This window comes from Saimiri boliviensis, chromosome 14 (assembly GCF_048565385.1).
Source record: "Saimiri boliviensis isolate mSaiBol1 chromosome 14, mSaiBol1.pri, whole genome shotgun sequence".
Classification (NCBI taxonomy): Eukaryota; Metazoa; Chordata; class Mammalia; order Primates; family Cebidae; genus Saimiri; species Saimiri boliviensis.
Genome location: NC_133462.1, coordinates 42218963 through 42246363, shown reverse-complemented (window position 1 = coordinate 42246363; position 27401 = coordinate 42218963). Strand labels below are relative to the sequence as shown.

Below are 27401 nucleotides of genomic sequence, written 5' to 3'. Positions count from 1 at the left end.
CACGTGAGCCCTTCCCACGCACAGACAACGCACAGCCACACACACAGACAACACACCCACAAATGCATACGTGTGCAACAAGTTTTTCTTTTCCTTTTCTTTTTCTTTTTTTCTTTTTTGAGATAGGGTCTTGTTCTGTTGTCCAGGCTGGAGTGCAGTGGCACCATCGTGACTCACTCCAGCCTTGACTTTCCCGGACTTAAGTGATCCTCCCACCTCAGCCTTCTGAGTAGCTGGGACCACAGGTGTGTGCCACCACACCTGGCTACTTTTTTTTCTTTTTGGAGAGATGTGGTCTCACTACATTGCCCAGTCTGGTATCAAACTCCTGGCCTCAAGTGATCCTCCCACCTCCATTTCCCAAAGTGCTGGGATTACAGGTATAAGCCACTGTGCACCACCAGTATTTCTGAAAACACATAATTATGTAAACATATATACATATAGACAGTCATATACACAATCACACAAATCTACAGATGCATTGAAAACACAACCATTTCCACAGAAACTGGATAACCAGATTTTTAAAATAAAAAAAGAAAGAAAACACAACCACACACACACCAGACTACAACTCAAGCACAAGGCCAGGCACAGTGGCACACGCCTGTAATCCCAGCACTTTGGGAGCCCGAAGTGGGCAGATCATCTGAGGTCAAGAGTTCAAGACCAGCCTGGCCATCATGGGAAACCCAATCTCTACTAAAAATACAAAAAGTAGCCAGGTGTGGTGGTGGACGCCTGCAACCCTGCTACTTGGGAGGCTGAGGTAGGAGGATCCCTTGAACCCAGGAGTTGGAGACCAGTCTGGGCAATGTGGTGAGACCTCATCTCTGTGTAAAAAATAAAAATAAATAAAAAATTAAAATTTAGCCAGGTGTGATGTTGCACAACTGTAGTCCCAGCTGCTTGGGAGGCTGAGGTGGGAGGATCACTTGAGCCCAGGAGCTGGAGGCTGCCATAAGTTATGATCACACCACTGCATTCCAGCTTTGCTGACAGAGTAATACCCTGGCTCCAAAAAAACAAAAAACGGGGGTGGCAAAGGACATAGAAGGTGCTTACTGAGTCCTTGTGGGCCAAATGCAGCCGTCTGGTGCTCGTGGGGGACATACACATATGTGAACGGCCCAGTCCACACTTGTGTCTTGGTGGGGACACACAGGGGCTGAGAGCAGAACCCCGAGCTGGACTCTGCTCCCTACCCCCAGAATGAGCGGGAGAATACCAGCTATGACGTGGCCACCCTGCAGGATGAGGAGGGTGAGCTGCCTGACTTTCCAGGTGAGCCCCCACCTCCCCACACATTCCTGCCCACCTTATCCCTGGGGCCCTGGGAGACGAGGCCTGGACCTCTAGGTGTGGGGCAGTTTGAAGCTGGGGGGGAGGTTTGTACTTATCCATTCTTAAAATTCCACTTGCTGAGCCTGCCCTGGGGACCCTGATCCAACACTCTAGCCCTACAGCTCCTGTCTCCTGTGGCCTGGTCCCCTGGGGCCTGACTCTGTGTCCCCCTCCAGGGGCCGAGGCGCTGCTGTCCAGGCAGCTCAGCCCATCAGCCCAGGAACGCTTGGCCTCACTGCAGGAGCAGGTGGTTGCACTCACCAGACAGAACCAGGAACTGATGGAGAAGGTCCAGGTGGGGAAAGTGAGGCTGGGGACAGATCTGAGGGCCTGGGGCTGGTTCCCTGAGGTCAGGGTGGGCAGGGAAGGTGACAAGGCCACCCTGTATCCCCATGGTGACATCAACCCCTACTGGACTCTTGCCCCCCACCCCACTCCCCAGATCCTGGAGAACTTTGAAAAGGATGAGACACAGATGGAGGTGGAAGGTCCGGCTGAGGTCATCCCTCTTGCCCTCTACGACTCTCTCCGGGCCGAGTTTGACCAGCTTCGCAGGCAGCACGCTGAGGCCCTGCAGGCACTGAGGCAGCAGGAGACACTGAAGTTTCCCAGAGAAGAGGGGGCAGCCTGGGGGGAAAATGAGGGTGCTGGAGCCACAGCCACCAAAAACGGGCCAACCCACATGGAGCTAAATGGCTCAGTGGTTCCAGAAACCAAAGTTAATGGAGCTGAGACCACAGATGAGGAGGCTGCAGGAGATGAAACAATGGAAGCCAGGACTATGGAAGCTTCATCCACAGGCGCTGAGGACACGGGAGCTGAGGCCACAGAATCGAAACCCACGGGGGCTGAGGTCAGAGACATGGAGACCGTAGAAGAGGAATCAAATATAGAAACTGAGCCCACAGGAGCGGAGGCCACAGGCACAGAGGCCACGGGAGTGGTGACCACAAAAACAAAAGCAGAGGAAGCAGAAATGCCAGCCTACAAAGTGGGTGCTGGGCAAGCAGAGCCCCCAGTCACTGGGACCACAAACATGGAAGCCACCAGCTCTAGGGCCACAGGGATGGAGGCCACGGGAGTCCATACCCCAGGTGCGGAAAACACAGGGGTAGAGGCCACAGCCCCAGGAGTCTCTCCTGGACCCGTCTTACATCCTGGTGCCGCAGAGGCCTCGGAAAAGCTTCAAGTCGAGCTGGAGACCAGGATTCGCCGCCTGGAGGAGGCACTCCGGCAGCGGGAGCGAGAGGCAGCCGCTGAGCTGGAGGTGGCCCTCGGGAAGTGTGAGGCCGCGGAGGCCGAGGCGGGCCGGCTGCGAGAGCGTGTCCGTGAGGCGGAGGGCAGCGGGGCTGGCGGGGGCGGCGGCAGCGGCGTTGACACCGCACAGCTGCGGGCGGCCCTGGAACAGGCCCGGGAGGACCTCCGAGAGCGGGACTCCCGCCTGCGGGAGCTGGAGGCGGCCTCGGCCAGCCTGGATGAGGCTCGGGCCAGCCGGCTGCTGGCGGAGGAGGATGCCCGGGGCCTGCGGGCGGAGCTGGCGCAGCGGGAGGAGGTGCGGCTGGAGCAGAGCCGGGAGCTGGAGGTGCTGCGTGAGCAGCTGGCCACTGCCAGGGCCACGGGGGAGCAGCAGCGCTCGGCGGCCGCGGAGCTGGGCCGGGCCCGGGATGCGGCCGAGGCCCGGGTGGCTGAGCTGGCGTCAGCCTGCGAGGAGGCACGGCAGGGGCTGGCAGACCTGCGGGAGGCCTCCGAGGCCCTCCGCCAGTCCGTGGTGCCAGCCTCTGAGCACCGCCGGCTGCAGGAGGAAGCCCTGGAGCTGCGTGGCCGGGCAGCCAGTCTGGAGCAGGAGGTGGTGGCCACTGGCAAGGAGGCCGCCCGGCTGCGCGCAGAGCTGGAGCGTGAGCGTGTGTGCAGTGTGGCACTCTCGGAGCACGAGCGCATCGTGGGCGCCCTGCAGGCCAACGTGGCCCAGCTGGAGGGGCAGCTGGAGGAGCTGGGACGGCGGCATGAGAAGACCAGTGCCGAGGTCTTCCAGGTGAGGAGGGCCGGCCCCCACCACGCGCCCGCAGTAGCCTATTTTAGCCCCACAGCCCTCGGGTGTTTTGATCCCATCAGTCTTACTTGAACAGACTTTATTTTATCTTATTTTATGGAAAAAAAAAAAAAAAAGACAGTTTTGAGACAGTCTTACTCTTTCACCCAGGCTGGAGTGCAGTGGTGCGATCTGAGCGCACTGCAACCTCCGTCTCCCGGGTTCAAGTGATTCTCCTGCCTCAGGCTCCCGAGTAGCTGGAATTACAGGCGCCTGCCTTCATGCCCAGCTAACTTTTGTATTTTTAATAGAGGTGGGATTTCACTATGTTGGTCTTGAACCCCTGACTTCAGATGATTCACCCTCCTTGGCCTCCCAAAGTGATGGGATTACAGGCATCAGCCACCATCCCTGGCCTTGAACAGACGTTTGACCCTGCAGCCATCCTGATCTCTTGAGATTTTACACTTGTGTTTTCTCTTTCTTTCTTTTTAAGAAAAATTTAAATCTTTGTTTTTTCTCCTGTGTTTTAAAGTACCTTGACCCATCTCTCTCTTTCTTAATTTCTTTTTTTCTCTTTCTTTCTCTTTCTTTCTTCCTTTATCTTTTTCTTCCCTCCCTCTCTCCCTCCGTTACTTCTTTCTTTTTCCCTGCCTTTCCCTTTCCTCCCTTCTCCTCCCATTTCCCCTTTCCCTTCCCCTTCCCTTCCTTTTCTTTCTTTTTGTTTTCACATAGGGTCTGGCTCTGTCACCCAGGCTGGAGTGTAGTGGCACAATCATAACTCACTGCAACCTCCACCTCCTGGGCTCAAGCATTCCTCCCATCTCAGCCTCCTAAATAGCTAGGACCACAGGTGTGCACCACCATGCCCGTCTAACTTTTTATTTTTTTGTAAAGACAGGGCATTGCCATGTTGCCTAGGCTGGTCTCAAACTCCTGAGCTCAAGTGATATGCCCGCCTCAGCCTCCCAAAGTGCTTGGATTACAAGTGTGAACCACTGTGCCCAACCTATGTTTTTTGTTTGTTTGTTTTTTGTTTTTGACACTCTTTGGCCCTTTTGACCCCATCTTTTTTTTTTTTTTTTTAATGACTATTGCTTCTCAGGGTCTGTTTATAAAACCTTTCTCCATCTCAAGGTCATGAAGATGTTCTTGTAGGTTTTATTCTAGCATCATTATTCTCTTAGTTTCACAATTACATCTGCAACTGGTCTGTAGCTTGTGTCTATGGTGTGAGGCCAGGGGTCAATGATCACAATGTTTTTGTAAGCAGTGAACTGGGTGTTTGTTTTCCCTGTTGTTTTTACCTAATGTTATTTTCTCTGGTGGTCATTTTGACCCTGCAGTTTTTTCTAGCTGATTATTTTGACCTTGTAAAAATCCTCTTATGATCATTTTTAGACTTTCGATCATTCTGCAAGGAGGATGTTATGAGTAGGGATATCTTTTCTTTTAGAGGTGGAGTATTGCTTTGTTACCCAGGCCAGAGTTTAGTGGCATGATCATAGCTCCCTGTAGCCTCAAACTCCTAGGCTCAAGTGATCCTCCCACCTCAGCCTCCCAAGTAGCTGAGACTACAGGCATGTGCCACCACATCCAACTAATTTTTTTTATCCTTATGACAGAGTTTTGCTCTTGTTGCCCAGGCTGGGAGTGGAATGGTGCAATCTTGGCTTATCGCAACCTCTGCCTCCAGGGTTCAAGCGATTCTCCTGCCTCAGCCTCCCGAATAGCTGGGATTACAGGTGTGTGCCACCATGCCCAGCTAATTTTTTGTATTTTTAGTAGAGACAGAGTTTCACTATGTTGGCCAGGCTGGTCTCAAACCCCTGACCTCAGGTGATCCACCCGCCTTGGCCTCCCAAAGTGCTGGGATTACAGGCATGAGCCACTGTACCTGGCTTCCAACTAATTTTTTAACTTTTAGTTTGTAGAGGTGGAGTCTTGCTCTGTTGCCCAGGCTGGCTGGTTTCAAAGTCCTGGCTTTAAACAGTCTCCCACCTTGAACTCCCAAAGTGTTGGGATTACAGGTGTGGGCCACTGCACGCCCACTGAGCAGAGATTTTGGATCTCATTTTGTTTATTTGATTTTTATTTATTTATTTTTAGAGATGGGGGGTCTCACTTTCTTACTCAGGCTGGAGTGTGAGTTGCTGAAATTACAGGAGCCAGCCACCACCTCTGATTTAAGATTTTTTTTTTTTTTTTTTTTTTTTTTTTTTTTTTGAGATGGAGTCTCACTGTGTTGCCAGGCTGGAGTGCAGTGATACAATCTCGGCTCACTGCAACTTCTGCCTCCTGGGTTCAAGTGATTCTCCTGCCTCAGCCTCCCGAGTAGCTGGGACTACAGGTGTGCACCACCACTCCCAGCTAATTTTTGTATTTTTAGTAGAGATGGGGTTTCAACATATTGGCCAGGGTGGTCTCGATATCCTGACCTCAAGTGATCTGCCCGCTTCAGCCTCCCAAAGTGCTGGGATTACAGGCATGAGCCACTGTGCCTGGCCTACGTCTGATTTAATTTCACAAGGTCCCTCATCAGTGTTAAAAAATATTCCCTGGGGTAAGAAAACAAAAATAAGGCCAGATGCAGGGACTCAAACCTGTAATTCCAGCCCTCTGGGAAGCCATGGCCATCATGGCGAAACCCCATCTCTACTAAAAATACAAAAAATTAGCTGAGTGTGGTGGCACACACCTCAAATTCCAGCTACTCAAGAGGCTAAGGCAGGAGATTGACTTGAACCTGGGAGGCGGAGGTTGCAGTGAGCCGAGATGATGTCATGGAACTGCAGCCTGGCAACAGAGTGAGACTCCACTTCAAAACAAAGGAAAACCAAAACCAAAACCACAGCATCAGAGTCCACTAGATTAAAAAGAATGAAATCAGGCGAGGTGCAGTGGTTCACAGCTGTAATCCCAGCAATTTGAGAAGCCAAGGTGGGCAGATCACATCAGCCGAGGAGTTCGAAACCAGCATGGGCAACGTGGCCAAACCTCATCTCTACCAAAAATGCAAGAAAATGGGCCAGGCATGGTGGCTCATGCCTGTAATCCCAGCACTTTGGGAGGCTTAGGCAGACAGATCACCTGAGGTTAGGAGTTCAAGACCAGCCTGGCCAACATGGGGAAAACCCATCTCTACTAAAAATACAAAAATTAGACAGACATCATGCACATGCCTGTACTCCCACTTACTAAGGAGGCTGAGGCAGGAGAATCGCTTGAACCCAGGAAGAGGAGGTTGCAATGAGTCAAGACTGTGCCACTGCTTCCAGCCTGGGCAACAGAGCGAGACTCAGTCTGACAAAAAAAAAAAAAAAAAAGAAAAGAAGAAAAGAAAACATTAGCCGGGCATGCATCTGTGGTCCCAGCTACTTGGGAGGCTGAGGTGGGAGGATCATTTGAGTCTGGGAGGTTGAGGCTGCAGTGAGCCATCACATCAGAACAACAGAACAAGACCCTGCCTTAAAAAAAAAAAAAAAAAAAAAATCCAAAATCAAAAGAACAAAGTAGAAGGGTCATAAGCATTCTGGGATCCAGCATCGTTGGGTGTCCTGAGAGTCACACGGGGGCTTGGGCCACAGGTGCAGCGTGAGGCCCTGTTCATGAAGAGCGAGCGACATGCGGCTGAGGCGCAGCTGGCCACAGCAGAGCAGCAGCTACGGGGGCTGCGAGCCGAGGCAGAAAGAGCACGCCAGGCCCAGAGCCGGGCCCAGGAGGCCCTGGACAAGGCCAAGGAGAAGGACAAGAAGGTGGGTGCCCCCTCTCCCACACTTAGTCCGGGAGACGTCCACTCAGCCAAGGTTGGGGGCAATCTGCAAAGGTCCCCGCTGCAAGGGTGTTGCGAAATCAGCCCATTTTCCAGAAGGGAAAGTGAAGCTTAGAAACAAAAGGGGACCTGGTTTCAGCAACTGACAAATCAGACACACACAGGCTGCTGTTCCAGCTACTAATTATAACCAGTGACCTTTATTTGTTTATTTGAGACAGATTCTCATTCTGTCACCGAAGCTGGAGTGCAGTGGCGCGATCTCAGGTCACTGCAACCTCTGGGTTCAAGTCATTCTGCTGCCTCAGACTCCCAAGTGGGTGGGAATACCGGCACGCGCCACCATGCCCAGCTAATTTTTTTTAATTTTTTTAATTTATTTTTATTTTTATTTTTTTTTTTGAGACGGAGTTTCGCTCTTGTTACCCAGGCTGGAGTGCAATGGCGCAATCTCAGCTCACCGCAACCTCCGCCTCCTGGGTTCAGGCAATTCTCCTGCCTCAGCCTCCTGAGTAGCTGGGATTACAGGCATGCACCATCATGCCCAGCTAACTTTTTGTATTTTTAGTAGAGATGGGGTTTCACCATGTTGACCAGGATGGTCTCGATCTCTCGACCTCGTGATCCACCCGCCTCAGCCTCCCAAAGTGCCGGGATTACAGGCGTGAGCCTCTGCGCCTGGCCAATTTTTTATATTTTTAGTAGACATGGGGTTTCACCGTGTTGGACAGGCTGGTCTCAAACTCCTGACCTCAAGTGATCCAACCACCTCCGCCTCCCAAAGGGCTGGGATTACAGGTGTGAGCCACCACATCCATCCCCACAGTTACATTTGTTGAGTGCTTACTGCATGCCAGGCCCTGTGGACTTGATGCATTTAATCACATTAAGATCTCATTATATAGGTGCTTTTATTATCTCCATTCGAGGAAACTTAGGCACAGAGCGGTGAAGTCACTTGCCCAAGGTCACACAGCCATGCAGTCTTTCAGCTGGATTTGTACCCAAGTTCCCACATTTTGTTCCTAAATAATGCTAATGATGATAACAGCAGTCTCCAGTTGTTAGATTGGGGCTTTTTCAGACATTACCATTTTTAATCATCTTCCTGCAACCCTAAAAGCCAGAAAGCTTTTTTTTTAGATGGAATCTCACTCTTGTTGCCCAGGCTGGAGTGCAAGGGCATGATCTCAGCTCCTGCCACCTCTACCTCCCCCATAGTTGGGGTTACAAGCATGGGCCACCATGCCTGGCTAATTTTGTATTTTTAGTAGAGACGGTGGTGGGTGGAGGTTACTCCATGTTGGCCAGGCTGGTCTTGAACTCCTGAATTCGTGATTCCCCCACCTTGGCCTCCCAAAGTGCTAGGATTACAGGTGTGAGCCACTGCACCTAGCTGCTCTTTTTTTTTTTTTTTTTTTTTTGAGATAGTGTCTCTGTCACCCAGGCTGGAGTGCAGTGGCATGATCTCGGCTCACTGCAACCTCGCCTCCCGGGTTCAAGTGATTCTTCTGCCTCAGCCTCCCAAGTAGCTGGGATTACAGGAGTGTACCATCATGCCCTGCTAATTTTTATATTTTTAGTAAAAACGGGGTTTCATCATGTTGGTCAGGGTGGTCTCGAACTCCCAACCTGAGGTGATTCGATCTCCCAAAGTGCTGGAATTACAGGCGTCAGCCATCACACCTAGTCTGTTTTTTGTTTGTTTGTTTTCATTTTTGTTTCTAAGAGATAGGGTTTCATCATGTTGCCCAGGTTGGTCTCAAACTCCCAAGCTCAAGCGATCTGCCTGCCTCAGCCTCAAAATACTAGGAAGACAGGTGTGAGCCACCACACCTGGTTTCAGAAAGTATTTTCGTCCCCATTTTCCAGATGAGCAAACTGAAGCTTTAAGAGATGTGGCGACTCACGCCTGTAATCCCAGCGCTTTGGTAGGCTGAGGTGGGTGCATCACCTGAGGTCGGGAGTTCAAGACCAGCCTGACCAACATGAAGAAACCCCGTCTCTATTTAAAAAAATAAAAAGAAAAAAAAAGAAAACAGGCTGTGGGCCAGGCATGACCCTCGGGCCAGAGTTTGCTAACCCCAGGGATGGGATCTTCCCTCGAAAGTGTTCCTCCCTGGCCTCTTCCTGCAGCTTGAGAGAGGTCCCCAGCCCCCAGCCCTGGGCTGAGGGTGACCGCTGACAACCCCCCCACCCTCAGATCACAGAACTCTCCAAAGAAGTCTTCAGTCTTAAGGAGGCCTTGAAGGAGCAGCCAGCCGCCCTGGCCACCCCCGAGGTGGAGGCTCTTCGTGACCAGGTGAAGGGTTTACAGCAGCAGCTGCAGGTAAGGGCTGGGCTGGGCAGGGGGTAGAGGACCATCAGGGTAGAGGAGTCCAGATAAACATTTACCAACCAGCTTGGCACAGGTGGGAATCCCAAGAGGGGGCTGGGGTAAGCAGGTGGGGCACACGTCACGTGCTCAGTGTGGCCAGGAAATATTTCCTTTATTTTATTTTATTTTATTTTATTTTATTTTATTTTTGAGACGGAGTTTCACTCTTGTTACCCAGGCTGGAGTGCAATGGCGCAATCTCGGCTCACTACAGCCTCCGCCTCCTGGGTTCAGGCGATTCTCCTGCCTCAGCCTCCTGAGTAGCTGGGATTACAGGCACGCGCCACCATGCCCAGCTAGTTTTTTGTATTTTTAGTAGAGACGGGGTTTCACCATGTTGACCAGGATGGCCTCGATCTCTTGACCTCGTGATCCACCCGCCTCGGCCTCCCAAAGTGCTGGGATTACAGGCTTGAGCCACCGCGCCCGGCCTTTCCTTTATTTTTTTTGAGACAGGGTCTCACTCCCTCACCCAGGCTGGAGTGCAGTGGGAAGATCTTGGCTCACTGCAGTCCCCAGCTACTCAGGAACGGTGGGGACGGTAGGGTGCACTCAGGCATGAGCCATCTTGCCTGGGAAATTACTGTATTTTTAGTAAATACGGGGTTTCACCACGTCCAGGCTGGTCTCGAACTCCTGACATCAGGTGATCCACTTGCCTCAGCCTCCCAAAGTGCTGGGATTACAAATATGTGCTACTGTGCCCAGCCATACTTCCATATTTTAGCAGCCGGCTGCTGCCTGGTATATGCCATCAAAATACAGGCTTGGGGTACAAAGGGCGCTTTTTGGTGTGTTTTCCTCAGCAAGGAGGTGGTCCTCCTTTTCTGAGCACCCCTCCCTCACACCCACAGGAAGCTGCCAGGGACCACTCCAGCGTGGTGGCTTTGTACAGAAGCCACCTCCTGTACGCCATTCAGGTGAGTGGCCTAGCTCTCAGGTGCCTGGGTGGCTTTGGGTGTGCCACTGTTGCTCTCTCGGCCTCAGTTTCCCCTTCTGTACAGTGGGAGGCTGGTCCTGGGGAGAGGTTCATGGCATGTTGGAGCCTGCCTCTGTGCATTTCCCTCCTGGCTGGCTTGGTCTGTGGGAGTGGTGGAGGGGCCTGAGGAAGCTGCTGGGGGTGCACTCAGGGTCTCCCTCTATTCCCCGCATCCTAGGGCCAGATGGATGAAGACGTGCAGCAGATTCTCAGCCAGATTCTGCAGATGCAGAGACTCCAGGCTCAGGGCCGCTGAGAAAGGCCGGGCCCAGTGGCCACACTGACCACACCCATGCAGGGACCTCACCCCCCACTGCAGTCCCCTTGCAGACCAGCTTCACTTGGTTTCACCCGGCCCCATCGAGGCCCATGCACTTGGAGGCCAGCCTGGATCCCCGCTCCACCATCCCCAGCTGGCTCCGTCACCCCACCTGGTCTCTGCACGCACGCACTGGTCAGTCTGGACCCAGGGCGTGACTGCCCCTCCTCTTCCACCAGATAATCTGTGAGTCCCTGTGTCCTCCACATCCAGATGCCAGCCCGGGAATAAAGGCATTCTTTGCACAGGACCAAGGTGTGTGGTGTGGTTGCTGGGCTTCTGCTGCTGGGAGTGGAATGGTCGCCCAGAAAATGAAGCACTCATGCCCCCTCCCTCTGCCCCATCCAGCAAATCAGCATTCGAGATAAACTCAATCTTTTTTTTTTTTTTTTTAAATGTGGAGTCTTTTTTTTTTTTTTTTTTTTTTTGAGACGGAGTTTCACTCTTGTTACCCAGGCTGGAGTGCAATGGCGCGATCTTGGCTCACTGCAACCTCCGCCTCCTGGGTTCAAGCAATTCTCCTGCCTCAGCCTCCTGAGTAGCTGGGATTACAAGCACGTGCCACCATGCTCAGCTAATTTTTTGTATTTTTAGTAGAGATGGGGTTTCACCATGATGACCAGGATGGTCTTGATCTCTCGACCTCGTGATCTACCCGCCTCGGCCTCCCAAAGTGCTGGGATTACAGGCTTGAGCCACCGCGCCCGGCCTAATGTGGAGTCTTGCTCTGTCACCCAGGCTGGAGTGCAGTGGTACAATCTTGGCTCACTACAACCTCTGCCACCCGGGTTCCTGTGATTCTCCCACCCCAGCCTCCCAAGTAGCTGGGACTTACAGGTGACCAGCACCATGCCTGGCTAATTTTTTTTTTTTTTTTTTTTGAGATGGAGTTTTGCTCTTGTTGCCCAGGTTAGAGTTCAGTGACTAGATGGCTCACTGCAGCCTCCGCCTCCCTGGCTCACTGCCTCAGCCTCCCAAGTAGCTGGAATTATAGGCGCCTGCCACCATGCCTGGCTAATTTTTTTGCATTTTTAGTAGAGATGTTGGCCAGGCTGGTCTCGAACTCCTGGCCTCAGGTGATCTGCGTGCCTCAGCCTCCCAAAATGCTGGGATGACAGGCGTGAGCCACATCACTCAGCCTTTATTTCTTTTTCTTTTTTCTTATTTTTGAGACAGAGTTTCACTTTTTTCCATAGGCTGGAGTGCAATGGCACAATCTCGGCTCACTGCAACCTCTGCTCCCAGTTTCAGATGATTCTGCTGCCTCAGCCTCACGAGTAGCTGGAATTACAGGCATGTACCACCATGCTTGGCTCATTTTTGTATTTTTAGTAGAGACAGGGTTTTAACCATGTTGGCCAGATGGTCTCTAACTGCTGACTTCAGGTGATCCACCCACCTCGGCCTCCCAAAGGGCTGGGATTACAGGCGTGAGCCACTGTGCCCAGCCTTTGGATAAACTCCATCTTAATGCAACATTTCAAAAAGGCAAAATGGGTGCAAAAAAGAGCATGATGAACTAAATATGGAAATGTTAAAGAAAGGCAGGATTGACTGGATATGGTGGCTCACCCCTGTAACCCCAACATTTTGGGAGGCCAAGGTGGGAGGATCGCTTGAGCCCAAGAGTTGAAGACCAGCCTGGGCAACATGGAGAAACCCCATCTCTACCAAAAATACAGAAATTAGCTGGGCATGGTGGCACGCACCTGTGGTCCCAGCTACTCAAGAGGCTGAGGAGGGAGGATCACTTGAGCCCTGCAGTTAGAGGCTGCAGTAAGTCATGATCGCACCACTGCACTCCAGCCTGGGCGATGGCGCACAAGACCCTGCCTCTAAAAAAGGAAAAAAAAAGAAAGACACTTTCCTAAATCCTAAACCTGGCCATGGTGGGAGGCCCCTGCCTCCAGCCTCTCCCTGCCCCTTGGCAAATCCCCCAAAATCCCCATGGGTTTCTTGGCATTTCTTAGCAAATGAAGGGGAGGTGGGAGTGGGAGTGGGGATCCCCGAGCTTGTCCAGCCTGCCTCTGGGGGTTTCCTTGCTCCCAGGCATCCCGATGGCTGGGACATGTGCGGTGGCAGCTGCCTCCCCAGGCCTGCGCGCCTGTGTCTGTCTGTCTCTTTCCATGTCTCTGTCTCTTTTCCTTCTCTCTCCCTGTCTCTATCTCCTGGTCTCCATCTCTGTCTCCCTTGCTGTTTTTGTCTCTCTGTCTCCCTTTATCTCTGTTTGTGCCTTCCTCCTCTCTCACCTCTGTCTCTGTGTCTCTTTTTTGCTCCATCTCTGTCTATCTTCTCTATCTGTCTTCTCTTATCTCTCTGTGTCTCTGATCTCCCTGTATCTCTCTGTCTTCCTCTCTTGTTTTTGTCTTTCTGTGTGTCTCTCTTTCTCTGTCTCTGTCATCTCCCCATCTGTCTTTTTTTTTTTTTTTTTTTTTTGAGACAGTCTCACCTTATCACCCAGGCTGGAGCGCAATGGCATGATCTTAGCTTACAGCAACCTTTGCCTCCCAGGGTCATGCAATTCTCTTGCCTCAGCCCCAGTCACCTGCCACCACGCCCAGCTAATATTTGAATTTTTTTTTTTTTTTTTTTTTTTTTTTTTTTTTTTTTTTTTTTGAGACGGAGTTTCGCTCTTGTTAACCCAGGCTGGAGTGCAATGGCACGATCTTGGCTCACCGCAACCTCCGCCTCCTGGGTTCAGGCAATTCTCCTGCCTCAGCCTCCTGAGTAGCTGGGATTACAGGCACACGCCACCATGCCCAGCTAATTTTTTGTATTTTTTTTTAGTAGAGACGGGGTTTCACCATGTTGACCAGGCTGGTCTCGATCTCTTGACCTCGTGATCCACCCGCCTCGGCCTCCCAAAGTGCTGGGATTACAGGCTTGAGCCACCGCGCCCGGCCCATATTTGAATTTTTAGTAGCAAAGATGATTCACCGTGTTGGCCAGGAGGGTCTCTAACTCCTGACCTCAGGTGATCCGCTTTGGCCTCCCAAAGTGCTGGGATTATAGGCATGAGCCCCTGCACCCTGCTGTCTCTCTATCTCTGTCTATCCTCCTCTCTCATCTCTGTCTCTCTCATCCTCCCATCTCTGTCTCACTTTCTCTGTCTTCCTCTCTTATCTCGGTTCCTCTGTCTTTATTCCTCTGTCCCTCTCTCTCTGTGTCTCTCTCTGTCTCTGCTTCCATCATCTCCCTGTCTCTCTCTGTGTCCTCCTCCTCTCATTTCTGTCTCTCTGCCTCTCTTATCTCTGTCTCTCTATGTGTCTCTGTCTGTTGTCTCCCTGTCTCTATCATCTCCCTGCCTCTCTGCGTCCTCCTCCTCTCATCTGTGTCTCTGCCTGTCTCATCTGTATCTCCCTCTGTCTCTGTCATCTCCCTGTCTATGTATCTCTATATTCTCTCCTCTCTGCCTCCCTCCTCTCTCTGTGTGTCTCTCTCTCCTGTCTTCGCCTCTGTCTCCCTCCACGCCCCCGAGCCCCTGCCTGCCTGCCTGGGGTTTCCCCTTTCCTGCCCGTCAGGGCAGCGGAAGGAAGGCAGGCAGGACTTGCTGTGCTGGGAAAAGCCAGCAGGTCTCCACTTCTCCCTTTCGCAGCCTCCTTCCCTGCCCCCACCCTCGGGGCCTTCCGCACAGGGGTGGCCTGCATTCCCCAGGGGGCTGGGGCTGGGGCTCCCCCGCATCCTAACTCATCTCCCTAGCAGCCCTACGTGCCCTGCCAGTGAGTCAGATGGAAGGAAGGCGAAGGGGGGCCTTGACTCTGGGCTGGGCTTCCCCGGGGCACGTCCCAAGCCCTCGCCTCCCCTCTCAAGTCTCCCAGGACGTCGCCACCCCAGCTGCTGAGAGCAGAGCTGGCCGCAGTCATGACCCCACCGCTTCTCCTGGCCCTTGTGCTCTGGGCCAGCTGCCCATCCTGCAGTGGAAGGGAAGGTATGTCATCCCTGGAGGGCTGGCGGGGGGGCCCCCACAGAGGGACATGATCTTGGATGGTGTCTGGAGTGGGAACTCACACACCTCCTGTGTGCCCACTGGTGGGATGGGGTTACGCGCCCATTGTACAGATGGGGAAACTGAGGCACAGGGAGGAAGAGTGCCACATTGTGGGTGGAAGAATGTCACCTTGTGGGTGACAGGGACTGGCAGTCACAGCTTAAAGATATCTCTACACCTAGGTAGACGTAGATGGGCATTCGGGTCACACTCATTCATTTTGCTTCTTTTTGTTTTTGTTTTTGTGTTTTGAGACAGTCTCGCTCTTTTGCCCAGGCGGGAGTGCAAGTGGCATGATCTCAGCTCACTGCAACCTCTGCCTCCTGGGTTCAAGCAAGATTCTCCTGCCTCAGCCTCCCAAGTAGCTGGGATTACAGGCACCCACCACGACGCCTGGCTAATTTTTGTATTTTTAGTAGAGATGGGAGATTCACCATGTTGGCCAGGCTGGTCTTGAACTCCTGACCACAGGTGGTCCACCTGCCTCAGCTTTCCAAAGTGCTGGGATTATAGGCATGAGACACTGAGCCCGGCTGACACCCATTCATTTTGGACTAGAGAACATTTCCATGTCCTTGAAGACAAAATGGTTACAGCAGGGCATGGTGGCTCACGCCTGTAATTCCAGCACTTTGGGAGGCCAAGGCATGAGGATTGCTTGAGGCCTGAAATTTGAGACCAGCCTGGGCAATACAGTGAGACTTGCTCCCCCAATCTGTACAAAAAATTTAAAAATTGGGCCTGGCATGGTGGCTCACACCTGTAATCCCTGCACTTTGGGAGGCTGAGGCAGGTGGATCACCTGAGGTCAGGAGTTCGAGACCAGCCTAGCCAATATGGTAAAACCCATCTCTACTAAAAATACAAAAAATTAGCTGGTTATGGTGGCAGGCACCTGTAATCCCAGCTACTTGGGAGGCTGAGACAGGAGAATCACTTGAACCCAGGAGGCGGAGGTTTCAGTGAGCCGAGATAACACCATTATACTCCAGCATAAGAAACAGGAGTGAGCCGGGCGCGGTGGCTCAAGCCTGTAATCCCAGCACTTTGGGAGGCCAAGGCGGGTGGATCACAAGGTCAAGAGATCGAGACCATCCTGGTCAACATAGTGAAACCCCGTCTCTACTAAAAATACAAAAAAAATAGCTGGGCATGGTGGTGCGTGCCTGTAATCCCAGCTACTCAGGAGGCTGAGGCAGGAGAATTGCCTGAACCCAGGAGGCGGAGGTTGCGGTGAGCCGAGATCGCGCCATTGCACTCCAGCCTGGGTAACAAGAGCGAAACTCCGTCTCAAAAAAAAAAAAAAAAAAAAAAAGAAACAGGAGTGAAGCTTTGGCTCAAAAAAAAAAAAAAATTTAAAAATTTAAAAATTATCTAGGTGTGGTGGCACATGCCTATAGTCCCAGCTAACTGGGAGGCTAAGGTGGGAGGATCACTTGAGCCCAGGAATTGGAGGCTGCAGTGAGCTAGGATTGTGCCACTGCACTCCAGCCTGGGTGACAGAGTGGGATACCTGGTCTCCAAAAACAAAAAACAAAAAAATTATAGGCCAGGTTTGGTGGCTCACACCTGTAATCCTCGTACTTTGGGAGGCCAAGGGAGGTAGATCACCTGAGGTCAGGACTTTGAGGCCAGCCTAGCCAACATGGCAAAAACCCATCTCTACTAAAAATACAAAAATCAGTGGAGCATGGCGGTGCACACCTGTAATCCCAAAAAGTTGGGAGAGTAAGAATCATTTGAACCCTGGGGGCGGAGGTTACAGTGAGCTCAGATCATGCCAATGCACTTCAGCCTAGGCGAGTGGGCAAGACTCCCTCTAAAAAAAAAAAAAAATTGCAAAAAGGAGAACACGGTGAAACCTCTCCCTCTTACCCAAGTTCCTCTCTGTAGATTCAGCTTCCATATCTGGAAAATAGGCTAATAGTTCTCACCTTGATGCATTGTAGTGGAGATAAAAGATGACATTGATGCGTTTTGTCCACGTACCTATTTATTTTATTCCACAAGCCTTTATGAGGCACCTGCCATGTGCCTGGTGCTGGCTGGCAACACGTCAGGAGCCCAGCGCACGGGAAGGCTGTGACAATCTGGGGTAAACCAGAAGCTCACTCTTTCTGTCCTTTTCCAGGGCCCCCGGCAGCTCCGACCTTACCCCAGGTGCAATGCCGAGCCCCTCGGTACCCGATCGCTGTGGATTGCTCCTGGACCCTGCCGCCTGCTCCAAACTCCACCAGGCCCGTGTCATTCATTGCCACGTACAGGTCAGAGAGCCTGGAAGGGGACCCTGGGGACACTGGACTTCCTGGAGAGCCCAGAACTCTGGCCCCGAGAGCCCTGGATCAGGAAAATTGGAAACCCAGATATTCTGAAACCCAGGCCTATGGAATTCTAGGGCAGCCCTGTCCAACAGAAATACACTTCCTGGGCTGGGCACAGGGGCGCATGCCTGTAATCCCAGTGCTTTGGGAGGCTGAGGAGGGTAGATTGCTTGAGGTCAGGAATTTGAGATCAGCTTGGGCAACATAATGAGACCCTGTCTCTACAAACAATTTAAAAAATTGACTGAGTGTAGGGCCAGGCGTGGTGGCTCAAGCCTGTAATCCCAGCACTTTGGGAGGCCGAGGCGGGTGGATCACGAGGTCAAGAGATCGAGACCATCCTGGTCAACATGGTGAAACCCCATCTCTACCAAAAATACAAAAAATTAGCAGGGCATGGTGTCGCGTGCCTGTAATCCCAGCTACTCTGGAGGCTGAGGCAGGAGAATTGCTTAAACCCAGGAGGCGGAGGTTGCGGTGAGCCGAGATCGCGCCATTGCACTCCAGCCTGGGTAACGAGTGAAACTCCATCTCGAAAAAAAAAAAAAAAAAATTGACTGGGTGTAGTGGCTCACGTCTATAATCCCTGCTAGATGGGGGCGGGGGGGAGGTTGGATTATAGGCCTAGGTGGGTGGATCACTTGAGGTCAGGAGTTCGAAACCAGCCTGGCCAGCATGGTGAAAACCCCATCTCCACTAAAAATACAAAAAAATTAGCGGGGCATGGTGGTGGGCACCTGTAATCCCAGCTACTCAGGTGGCTGAGGCAGGAGAATTGCTTGAAACCAGGAGGCAGAGGTTGCGGTGGGCCAAGATGGCACCACCGCACTCCAGCTTGGGAAACAGTGAGACTCCATCTCAAAAAAAAAAAAAAAACAGCTTCCTGGGCTGGGCACAGTGGCGCATGCCTATAATCACAGGGCTTTGGGAGACTGAGCAGGGAAGATCGCTTGACGTCAGGAGTTTGAGGCCCAGTTGGGCAACATAATGAGACCCCCATCTCTATAAAAATTTTAAAAATTAGCTGGGAGTGTTGGTACTTGCCTGTAGTCCCAGCTACTCTGGAGGCTGAGGTAGGAGGATCACTTCGGCCCAGGAGTTTGAGACCAGCCTGGGCAGCATAGCAATATCCTGTTTCTACTAAAAATCAAAAAAATTATCCAGATGTGATGGCAAACATCCGTAGTCCCAGCTACTTGGGAGACCAAGGTGAAAGGATCACTTGAGCCTAGAAGCTTGAGACCAGCCTGGGCCAACATACTGGGACCCCGTCTCTAGAAAAAAAAATTTACAAATTAGCCAGGAGTGGGGAGGCTCGCCTTAGTCTCAACTGCTCTGGAGGCTGAGACGCAAAGATCCCTTGAGCCAGGAGTTCAAGGCTATGGTAAGGTAGGATAGTGCCACTGCACTCCAGCCTGAGTGCCAGAGGGAGACCCTGTCATTCATTCATTGAATGTTGGAATGCTGACATCCCAGAAACATTTAGAATCCAGGACCCTAGCATCTAGCTGGGGTTGTAATCCCCGACCTGAGCCATCAGGCACTCTGTGATGTTGGGGTCCATATCCCGCCCCCTGGGGAAGGGGTGGCACAGCCACCACCAGGACCACACCTCGGGATCCCCACCTGCTGCCCTGCCTGTTCCTGCCTCTCCCTGGGGTCTTGGGTCAGGCCCGGCAGCAGGAGATGCTGAGGCCACAGGTGCTCCCTGAGGCACTTAGCCTGCCCTACCCTGTGCAGGCTCGGCATGGCTGCCTGGGGCCACAGCTGGCCCTGCCTGCAGCGGACGCCAGCGGCCACCAGCTGCACCATTGCGGATGTCCAGCTGTTCTCCACGGCGCCCTACGTGCTGAATGTCACCGCTGTCCACCCCTGGGGCTCCTGCAGCAGCTTCCTGCCTTTCATAGTGGAGCACATCAGTGAGTGGGGGCGGGGGCGGGGGTGGGGGCTGCCAGCTCCTTCCTGCTCCACCCCACTGCCCCACTTCCCATCTGTCCTCCAGTCCTGCGGCTACACCTTCACACTTCAGCAAAAATCTGGCTGGGCTCGGTGGCTCACGCCTGTAATCCCAGCACTTTGGGAGGCCGAGGAGGGTGGATCACGAGGTCAAGAGATTGAGACCATCCTGGTCAACATGGTGAAACCCCGTCTCTACTAAAAATACAAAAAATCAGCTGGGCATGGTGGCGCGTGCCTGTAATCCCAGCTACTCAGGAGGCTGAGGCAGGAAAATTGCCTGAACCCAGGAGGCGGAGGTTGCGGTGAGCCGAGATCGCACCATTGCACTCCAGCCTGGGTAACAAGAGCGAAACTCCGTCTCAAAAAAAAAAAAAAAAAAAAATCTGACCCCTCCTTCCTCCTCCTCTGCCACTACATGGATCTTTGCCAGCTGGATTCCCCCGCATCCTGAGCCCTGGCTCCATCCCTGGCCCCCACAATCTGTCCTTCCCACAGCAGCCACCAGAGGGCCCCTGTAAGCACCTCAGTCAGGGCCCGTCCCTCTGCCTGCAGCCCGCCATGGCTCCCATCTGCCTTGAGGTCAAAGCCCTAGTCCTTCCTACTGCCCAACAGGCCCAACAGGCCCTGCATAACCTGCCCTGTCTCCTCCACGCCCTCCCCTCCCCCCATTCTCCCCATTGCTCTCTCTGCTCTAGCCACATGGGCTTCCTCAATGTTCCTCTATGCCAGGCACGGTCCTGCCCCAGGGCCTTTGCAGGGGTGGTGGCTTCTGCCTGGAACACACTCCCCAAAATGTCCCCATGACTTACTCCCTCACCTCCTTCAGGTCTCTGTGCATACATCACCTCCTCAGTGAGGCCTCTCCTGAGCAGATTATTACAAACTGCACCCCCTGGCTAGGCTCAGTGGCTCACGCTTGTAATCCGAGCACTTTGGGAGGCTGAGGAAGGGGATAGATTGCTTGAGCCCAGGAGTTTGAGACCAGCCTGGGGAACATAGTTAGACCCCGCCCCCATCTCCACAAAAATAGTAATTAAAAAAAAAAAGGTACAAAAACTGGCCAGGTGTGGTGGCACATGCCTGTAGTCCTAGCTACTTGGGAGGCTGAGGAGGCAGGAGGATCACTGGAGCCCAGGAAATTGAGACTGCACTGAATTTCAGTCTGGGGGACAGAGTGAGACCCTGTCTTTTTTGTTTGTTTTTTTCTTGGTCCACCTGCAACTGTCTTGATCAAGTTCTAGAGACCCTGTCTTTAAAGAAAAAAGAAAAGAAAAAAAATCGCAAGCCATCACGCACTGCTGCTGGTTAGTAAAAGCAGCTTGTCTGGCAAACCCTCAGAGTTAAACATGGAGTTGCCACATAACCTGGCAATTCCACTGCTAGGTGTCTACTCAAGAGGCATGAGGCCAGGTGCGGTGCCTCACACCTGTAATCCCAGCACCTCAGGAGGCTGAGGCAAGCAGATCACCTGAGGTCAGGAGCTTGAGACCGCCCTGGCCAACATGGTGAAAGCCTGTCTCTACTAAAAATACAAGAGTTAGCTGGGCATGGTGGCAGGTGCCTGTAATCCCAGCTAATCGGGAGGCTGAGGCACGAGAATCACTTGAACCCGGGGGGCAGAGGTTGCAGTGAGCCGAGATTGTGCCACTGCACTCCAGCCTGGGTGAGAGAGTGAGACTCCGTCTCAGAAAACAAAATAAACAAAACATGGCAGCCACTGCCATTCTTGCATTCCCCAGCTTCCTTCCCTATTCTCTGTAACCCATGGATTTGTTTCTTTTTTTTTTTTTTTTTTTTTTTGAGATTGAGTTTCGCTCTTGTTACCCAGGCTGGAGTGCAATGGCGCGATCTCGGCTCACCGCAATCTCTGCCTCCTGGGTTCAGGCAATTCTCCTGCCTCAGCCTCCTGAGTAGCTGGGATTACAGGCATGCGCCACCATGCCCAGCTAATTTTTTGTATTTTTAGTAGAGACAGAGTTTCACCATGTTGACCAGGATGGTCTCGATCTCTCGACCTCGTGATCCACCTGCCTCGGCCTCCCAAAGTGCTGGGATTACAGGCTTGAGCCACCGCGCCCGGCCAGATTTGTTTCTTATTTCCTGCCTTCTCCCTGATAGATTGTAAGTTCCACGAGGACAGGAGTAGGTCAGTTAAGGCCACTGCTCTGTCCCCGCTCTGTGGCAGTGCCAGGCGCACAGACTCTCAATCAATATTTGTTGGTTAAGCTGGGCATGGTGTCTCACGCCTGTAATGCCAGCACTTTGGGAGGCCAAGGCAGGAGGATCACTTGAGGCCAGGAGTTTGAAACCAGACTGGCCAACATGGTGAAATCCTGTCTCTACTAAAAATAGAGAAATTAAGGCTGGTCGGGGTGGTTCACGCCTGTAATCCCGGCACTTTGGGGGGCCGAGGCAGGTGGATCATGAATTCAGGAGATCGAAACCATCCTAGCCAAAATGGTAAAACCCCGTCTCCACTAAAATTCAAAAAAAAAAAAAAAATAGCTAGAGGTGGTTGCGGTGCATGCCTGTAGTCCCAGCTACTCGGGAGTCTGAGGCAGGGGAATTACTTGAACCTGGGAGGTGGAGGTTGCAGTGAGCCGAGATCTCGTCCCCTGCATTCCAGCCTGGTGACACAGGGAGACTCCATCTTAAAAAAATATACAGAAATTAGCCGGGCATGGTGGTGGTTGCCTGTAGTCCCAGCTACTCGGGAGGCTGAGGCAGGAGAATCACTTCAGCCCAGGAGGCAGAGGTTGCAGTGAGCCAAGATCACACCACTGCACTCCAGACTGGGCAACGAGAGCAAAACTCTGTCTCAAAAACATATATATATACACATATATGTTTATGTATAAATATATTTGTATATTATGTTATGTAATTTATATAATTATTAATTCTATGTAATTGTATATATATAACAATGATTATAATATAATGATTATAATTAATATAATGTATGTATTATATTGTATATAGTATTATGTATAATTATACAATTATGTAGTATATATTTATTATATATAATGTATAATACATATTTTTTGGTTGAATGAATGAGTGAATGAATGAATGGACTTGCTGTGTCCCCTGACCCTGCTTCCTGCTTGTCCATCAGTCAAGCCTGACCCTCCAGAAGGCGTGCACCTGAGTCCCCTGGCTGGGCGCCGCCTACAGGTGCAGTGGGAGCCACCCCCATCCTGGCCCTTCCCGGAGATCTTCTCACTCAAGTACTGGATCCGTTACAAGCGTCAGGGAGCTGCCCGCTTCCACCAGGTGAGGAGGATGAGGGGGAGGCCGGGGAGGGTGGTGTCTGGCAGAGGAAATGGCTCCCACCAAGAGCAGCGGGTGTGCTTGGGATTCTGGGTGCATTAAATAATAGCAGCCCAGCAATCTGATTCCTGGGCCTCTACCTAAATGGATGGAAAGCAGGGACTCACACGAGCACTTGCACACCTTTTTTTTGTTGTTGTTGCTGTTGTTTTGAAACACAGTCTCACTCTGTCGCCCAGGCTGGAGTGCAGTGGCACAATCTTGACTGCAACCTGTGCCTCCCAGGTTCAAGCGATTCTCCTGCCTCAGCCTCCAGAGTAGCTGGGACTACAGGCAGGTGCCACCACCATGCCCAGCTAATTTTTATTTTGTTTTGTTTTGTTTTTTTGAGACGGAGTTTCACTCTTGTTACCCAGGCTGGAGTGCAATGGCGCAATCTCGGCTCACTACAGCCTCCGCCTCCTGGGTTCAGGCAATTCTCCTGCCTCAGCTTCCTGAGTAGCTGGGATTACAGGCACACGCCACCATGCCCAGCTGATTTTTTGTATTTTTAGTAGAGACGGGGTTTTACCATGTTGACCAGGATGGTCTCGATTTCTTGACCTCATGATCCACCTGCCTCGGCCTCCCAAAGTACTGGGATTACAGGCATGAGCCACCGTGCCTGAGCCACCGTGCCTGGCCTAATTTTTGTATTTTTTAGTAAGACAGGGTTTCACTATGTTGCCTAGGCTGTTCTCAAACTCGTGGCCTCGTGATCCACCCATCTCAGCCTCCCATAGTGCTGAGATTACAGGCATGAATCCCTGTGCCCAGCTTTTTTTTTTTTTTTTTTTTTTTTTTTTTTTTTTTTAGACAGAGTCTTACTCTGTCGCTCAGTCTGGAGTGCAGTGGGGCAGTCTTGGCTAACTGCAGCCTCTGCCTCCCAAGCTCCAGCAATCCTCCCACCTCAGCCTCCCAAGTAGCTGGGATTACACGCACCTGCTGCCATACCTGGCTAATGCTTTTTCCTTTTTTGGAGATGGAGTCTTGCTCTGTCTCCCAGGCTGGAGTGCAGCAGTGTGATCTCAGCTCACTGCAACCTCTGCCTCCCAGGTTCAAGCCATTCTGCTGCCTCGGCCTCCTGAGTTGCTGGGATTACAGCCCTGCATCACCACATCTGGCTAATTTTGTATTTTTAGTAGAGATGGGGTGTCACCATGTTGGTCAGGCTGGTCTAGAATTCCTGACCTCATGATCCAGCTGCCTCGGCCTCTCAGAGTGTTGGGATTACAGGCATGAGCCACCATGCTGAGTCAATTTTTGTTTGTTTCTTTGTTTTTTGGGATGGAGTCTCACTCTGTCACCAGGCTGGAGTGCAGTGGCGCAATCTCGGCTCACTGCAACCTCCACCTCCCAGGCTCAAGCGATTCTCCTGCTTCAGCCTCCCGAGTAGCTGAGACTACAGGCATGCACCATTACGCCCAGCTAATTCTTGTATTTTTAGTAGAGACTAAGCATAGGGTTTCACCATGTTGGCCAGGATGGTCTTGATCTCTTGACTTCATGATCTGCCCACCTCAGCCTCCCAAAGTGCTGGATTACAGGCGTAAGCCACTGGGCCCAGCCCAATTTTCAAATTTTTAATAGAGACGGGGTTTCACCACGTTGGCCAGGCTGGTCTTGAACTTCTGACCTCACGTGATCTGTCTCAGTCTCCCAAAGTGCTGGAATTACAGGCATGAGCCACCGCACCCAGCCAAACCATGCTTTTTATTTTGTTTAATTTCTTTCAGTCAGGAGACAGAGTCTCTCTCTGTCACCCAGGCTGGAAGGCAATGGTGCCACCACAGCTCACCGCGGCCTCAAGCTTCCAGGCCCAAGCGATCCTCCCACCTCAGCTTCCTGAGTAACTCGGGGTACAGGTGTGTGCCACCACACCTGACTAATTTTTAAATTTTTTGTAGAGATGGGAGTCTCACTAAATTACCCAGGCTGATCTCCAGCTCCTGAACTCAAGCAATGTCCCACCTTGACCTCCCAAAGTGCTGGATTATAGGTATGAGTCACCCTGCCTGGCCGGAATTGTGCATTTAAAAATGGCTAATTTTGGCCAGATGTGGTGGCTCACACCTGTAGTCCGAGCATTTTGGGAGGCCCAGGCAGGCGGATCACCTGAGCTCAGTAGTTTGAGACCAGCCTGGGTAATATCGCAAAATCCCATCTATACTGAAAATTAGCCGGGTGTGGTGGCCTATAGTCCCAGCTACTCAGGAGGCTGAGGCAGCCTCAGGTGAAACCCCATCACTTCCAGACCCTGTCAGAAAATTTTAGAAATTTTCTATTTCTAAAAATAGAAAATTCGCTGGGCCAGGTGGCAGGAGCCTGTCTGTAATCCCTGCCTCTCCAGAGGCTGAGGCAGGAGAATTGCTTGAACCTGGGAGGCGGAGGTTGCAATGAGCTGAGATTGCACCACTGCACTCCATCCCGGTGACACAGCAAGACTCCATCTCAAAAAAAAAAAAAAAAAAAAAAAAAAAAAAAACATGGTTAATATAGTAAGACCAGGGATAAAGGGAGGCATCGGGTCCTATCCCAGAGGTCCTGTTTCGTCCTGAGGAGGAGAAAGGGGAGGATTATAGGGGACCAGGGGTGTCCTGATGAACAAAGTCTCTCAGAGGTGAGACATCTGCGGGGCTAGTGTGGTCCAGGAAGGATTCATGAAACAGGGGGCTCTAGGGGCCAGGCAGGGACACTCCCTGATTGGGAGGAGCCCATCATGCTATTTGGGGTGGGGTGGCACAGTTGGGGCCAGAGTCCTGGATCGCAGCCTGCAGCGGGCAGGGAGGACAGCAGGCTCCGTTGTGTGGTTCTGTGCACAGTGGATCATCTCCATCTTCTCATTCCAGTGACCTGTGACCTCACGCTCTCTCTTCCCCTAGGTGGGGCCCATTGAAGCCACGTCCTTCATCCTCAGAGGTGTGCGGCCCCAAGCCAGGTACTACATCCAAGTGGCAGCTCAGGACCTCACAGACTACGGGGAATTGAGTGACTGGAGCCTCCCTGCCACTACCCCAATGACCCCCAGCAAACAGTGAGGACTTCCTGCTGCCCCCAAACAGGACCCGGGGTCCTCGACACCTTACGCCCCCGGACACCTGTTTTGAGGGTGGGTGGGGTCTGCCCAGCCTGGGTTGGCATCCTCGGCTTGCTCCTTCTGAGCTGCTGGGCAACCTCAGTTGACCGACTTTACCCTCTGAGCCTCCGTTTCTCTAGCTGGGAAACGGGGATATACTCTCTCCTTTACCACTGTGTTGGGCTTACTGAACTGTGACTGTGAGATATGTTTTATTGTTTAAATAGAAAAGAATTTGTGGTTGGGCTGGGCGCAGTGGATCTCACCTGTGATCCCAGTTACTGGGAAGTCAAGGTGGGAGGATGGCTTGAGGTCAGGGGCTCGAGGCCAGCCCAGTCCACATAGTGAGCCCCGTCTCTAAAACATTAATGTGAAATAAATTAGCCATGTGTGATGCTGCCAGCCCATAGTGCCAGCTACTCGAGAGGCTGAGGGGGAGGATCGCTTGAGCTCAGGAGGTTTAGGCTGCAGTGAGCTGTGATCACACCACTGCCTTGATGCCTGGGCAACAGAGCAAGGCCCAAGCGATCCTCCCACCTGTTTTTTTAAAACGACAACAAAAAATTCTTATTTGAAATGAAGATTCCAGCCAGGCACAGTGGTTCACACCTGTAATCCCAGCACTTTGGGAGGCCAAGGCAGGTAGATCACTTGAGGTCAGGAGATTAAGACCAGCCTGGCCAACATGGTAGAACCCCAGCTCTACTGAAAATACAAAAATTAGCCGGGCACAGTGGCAGGTACCTATATAATTCCTGCTACTTGGGTGGCTGAGCGGGCAGATCACGAGGTCAGGCGTTTGAGACCAGCCTGGCCAACATAGTGAAACCCCGTCTCTACTGAAAATACAAAAAATTAGCTGAGCATGGTGGTGAGCATCTGTAATCCCAGCTACTTGGGAGGCTGAGGCAGGAGAATTGCTAGGAGGTTGCAGTGAGCTGAGATTGCTCCACTGCACTCTAGCTGGGGCAACAGTGCGAGATTCTGTCTCAGGAAAAAAAAAAAAAAGAAATGAAGACTCCTCCCTTCGATTAGATGAGATCCAGTGAGGACTCAGCCCTGACCCAAAGGACACAAACACCACAGATCCCCACTCCTATGGCATCAGGGCTGAACCAGGGGACATCACAGGCCCAGGGATACCAAGGTGGGTGGCGGGCGTTCCGCCTGGAGTGAGACAGTAGAATCCATTCAGGTTCGCTTTCCTGCAAACCTGCCCAGACATCAGCCTCATTGACGATATACACCAATAAGGTGAGAGCGGCTCTGGGGAGATTTAACTCAACAGTGGGCAAGGAAGGCAGCAAGGCCCTGAAGGAGAGAGAAACAGCCTTGAGTTTGTCTGTGGATTCCACTCAGGTCTCCGGTCAAAAGTTACCTCCTCCTAGAAGCCTTCCCTGACTACTCCATTTGTGGCAGGTAGAGTAACACTCCCCACTTCCACAAAGACATCCATGTCCCAGTCTCCAGAACTCATGAATATTTTGCCTAACATAGCCAAAGGGACTCCATAGGAGTGATTAGATTAATAATCTCAGAGATCTTTAAAGATTAAAGATCCTTCATCAAACAAATGAAAATGGGCTGGGCACGGTGGCTGACGCCTGTAATCCCAACACTTTGTAAGGCCAAGGAAGGAGGATTGCTTGAGGCCAGGACCTCCAGACCAGCCTGGGCAACATAGTGATACCCCCATCTCTAAAAATATAAAATAGGCTGTGCACGGTGGCTCACACCTGTAACCTCAGCCCTTTGAGAGGCTAAGTCAGGCAGATCACGAGGTCAGGAGTTCAAGACCAGCGTCGTCAATATGGTGAAACCCCGTCTCCACTAAAAAATACAAAAATTAGCTAGGCATGGTTGTGTGTGCCTGTAGTCCCAGCTACTTGGGAGCAGAAGAATCACTTGAACCCAGGAGA

The 27401-nt window shown here is 52.0% G+C and overlaps 2 protein-coding genes across 16 annotated transcripts in view; both read left to right on the top strand.

Moving 5' to 3' along the window:
• Nucleotides 1-11073, top strand: part of ANKRD24 (ankyrin repeat domain 24) — a 42891-nt gene extending 31818 nt beyond the window's left edge. For 13 of the 15 annotated variants that reach the window (XM_010349477.3, XM_074384781.1, XM_074384780.1 and 10 more), the window contains 7 exons: nucleotides 1215-1287; nucleotides 1524-1642; nucleotides 1790-3379; nucleotides 6964-7131; nucleotides 9352-9477; nucleotides 10380-10445; nucleotides 10683-11073. In XM_010349477.3, coding sequence (XP_010347779.1) covers nucleotides 1215-1287; nucleotides 1524-1642; nucleotides 1790-3379; nucleotides 6964-7131; nucleotides 9352-9477; nucleotides 10380-10445; nucleotides 10683-10760 — 2220 coding nt within the window. In that variant the 3' untranslated portion in view covers nucleotides 10761-11073. Of the gene's footprint in view, nucleotides 1-1214; nucleotides 1288-1523; nucleotides 1643-1789; nucleotides 3380-4111; nucleotides 4230-6963; nucleotides 7132-9351; nucleotides 9478-10379; nucleotides 10446-10682 lie in introns of those variants that run through there. The other 2 variants (XM_074384783.1, XM_074384784.1) reach the window with 2 other exon arrangements.
• Nucleotides 11074-13803: 2730 nt separating this feature from the next.
• Nucleotides 13804-26494, top strand: EBI3 (Epstein-Barr virus induced 3). Its single transcript, XM_003938814.3, has 5 exons — nucleotides 13804-14751; nucleotides 16943-17075; nucleotides 18873-19051; nucleotides 22213-22370; nucleotides 25289-26494. Exons 1-5 carry the CDS (start codon nucleotides 14685-14687, stop codon nucleotides 25442-25444), a joined length of 693 nt encoding a protein of 230 aa, XP_003938863.1. The 5' UTR covers nucleotides 13804-14684; the 3' UTR covers nucleotides 25445-26494.
• Nucleotides 26495-27401: the final 907 nt, after the last annotated feature.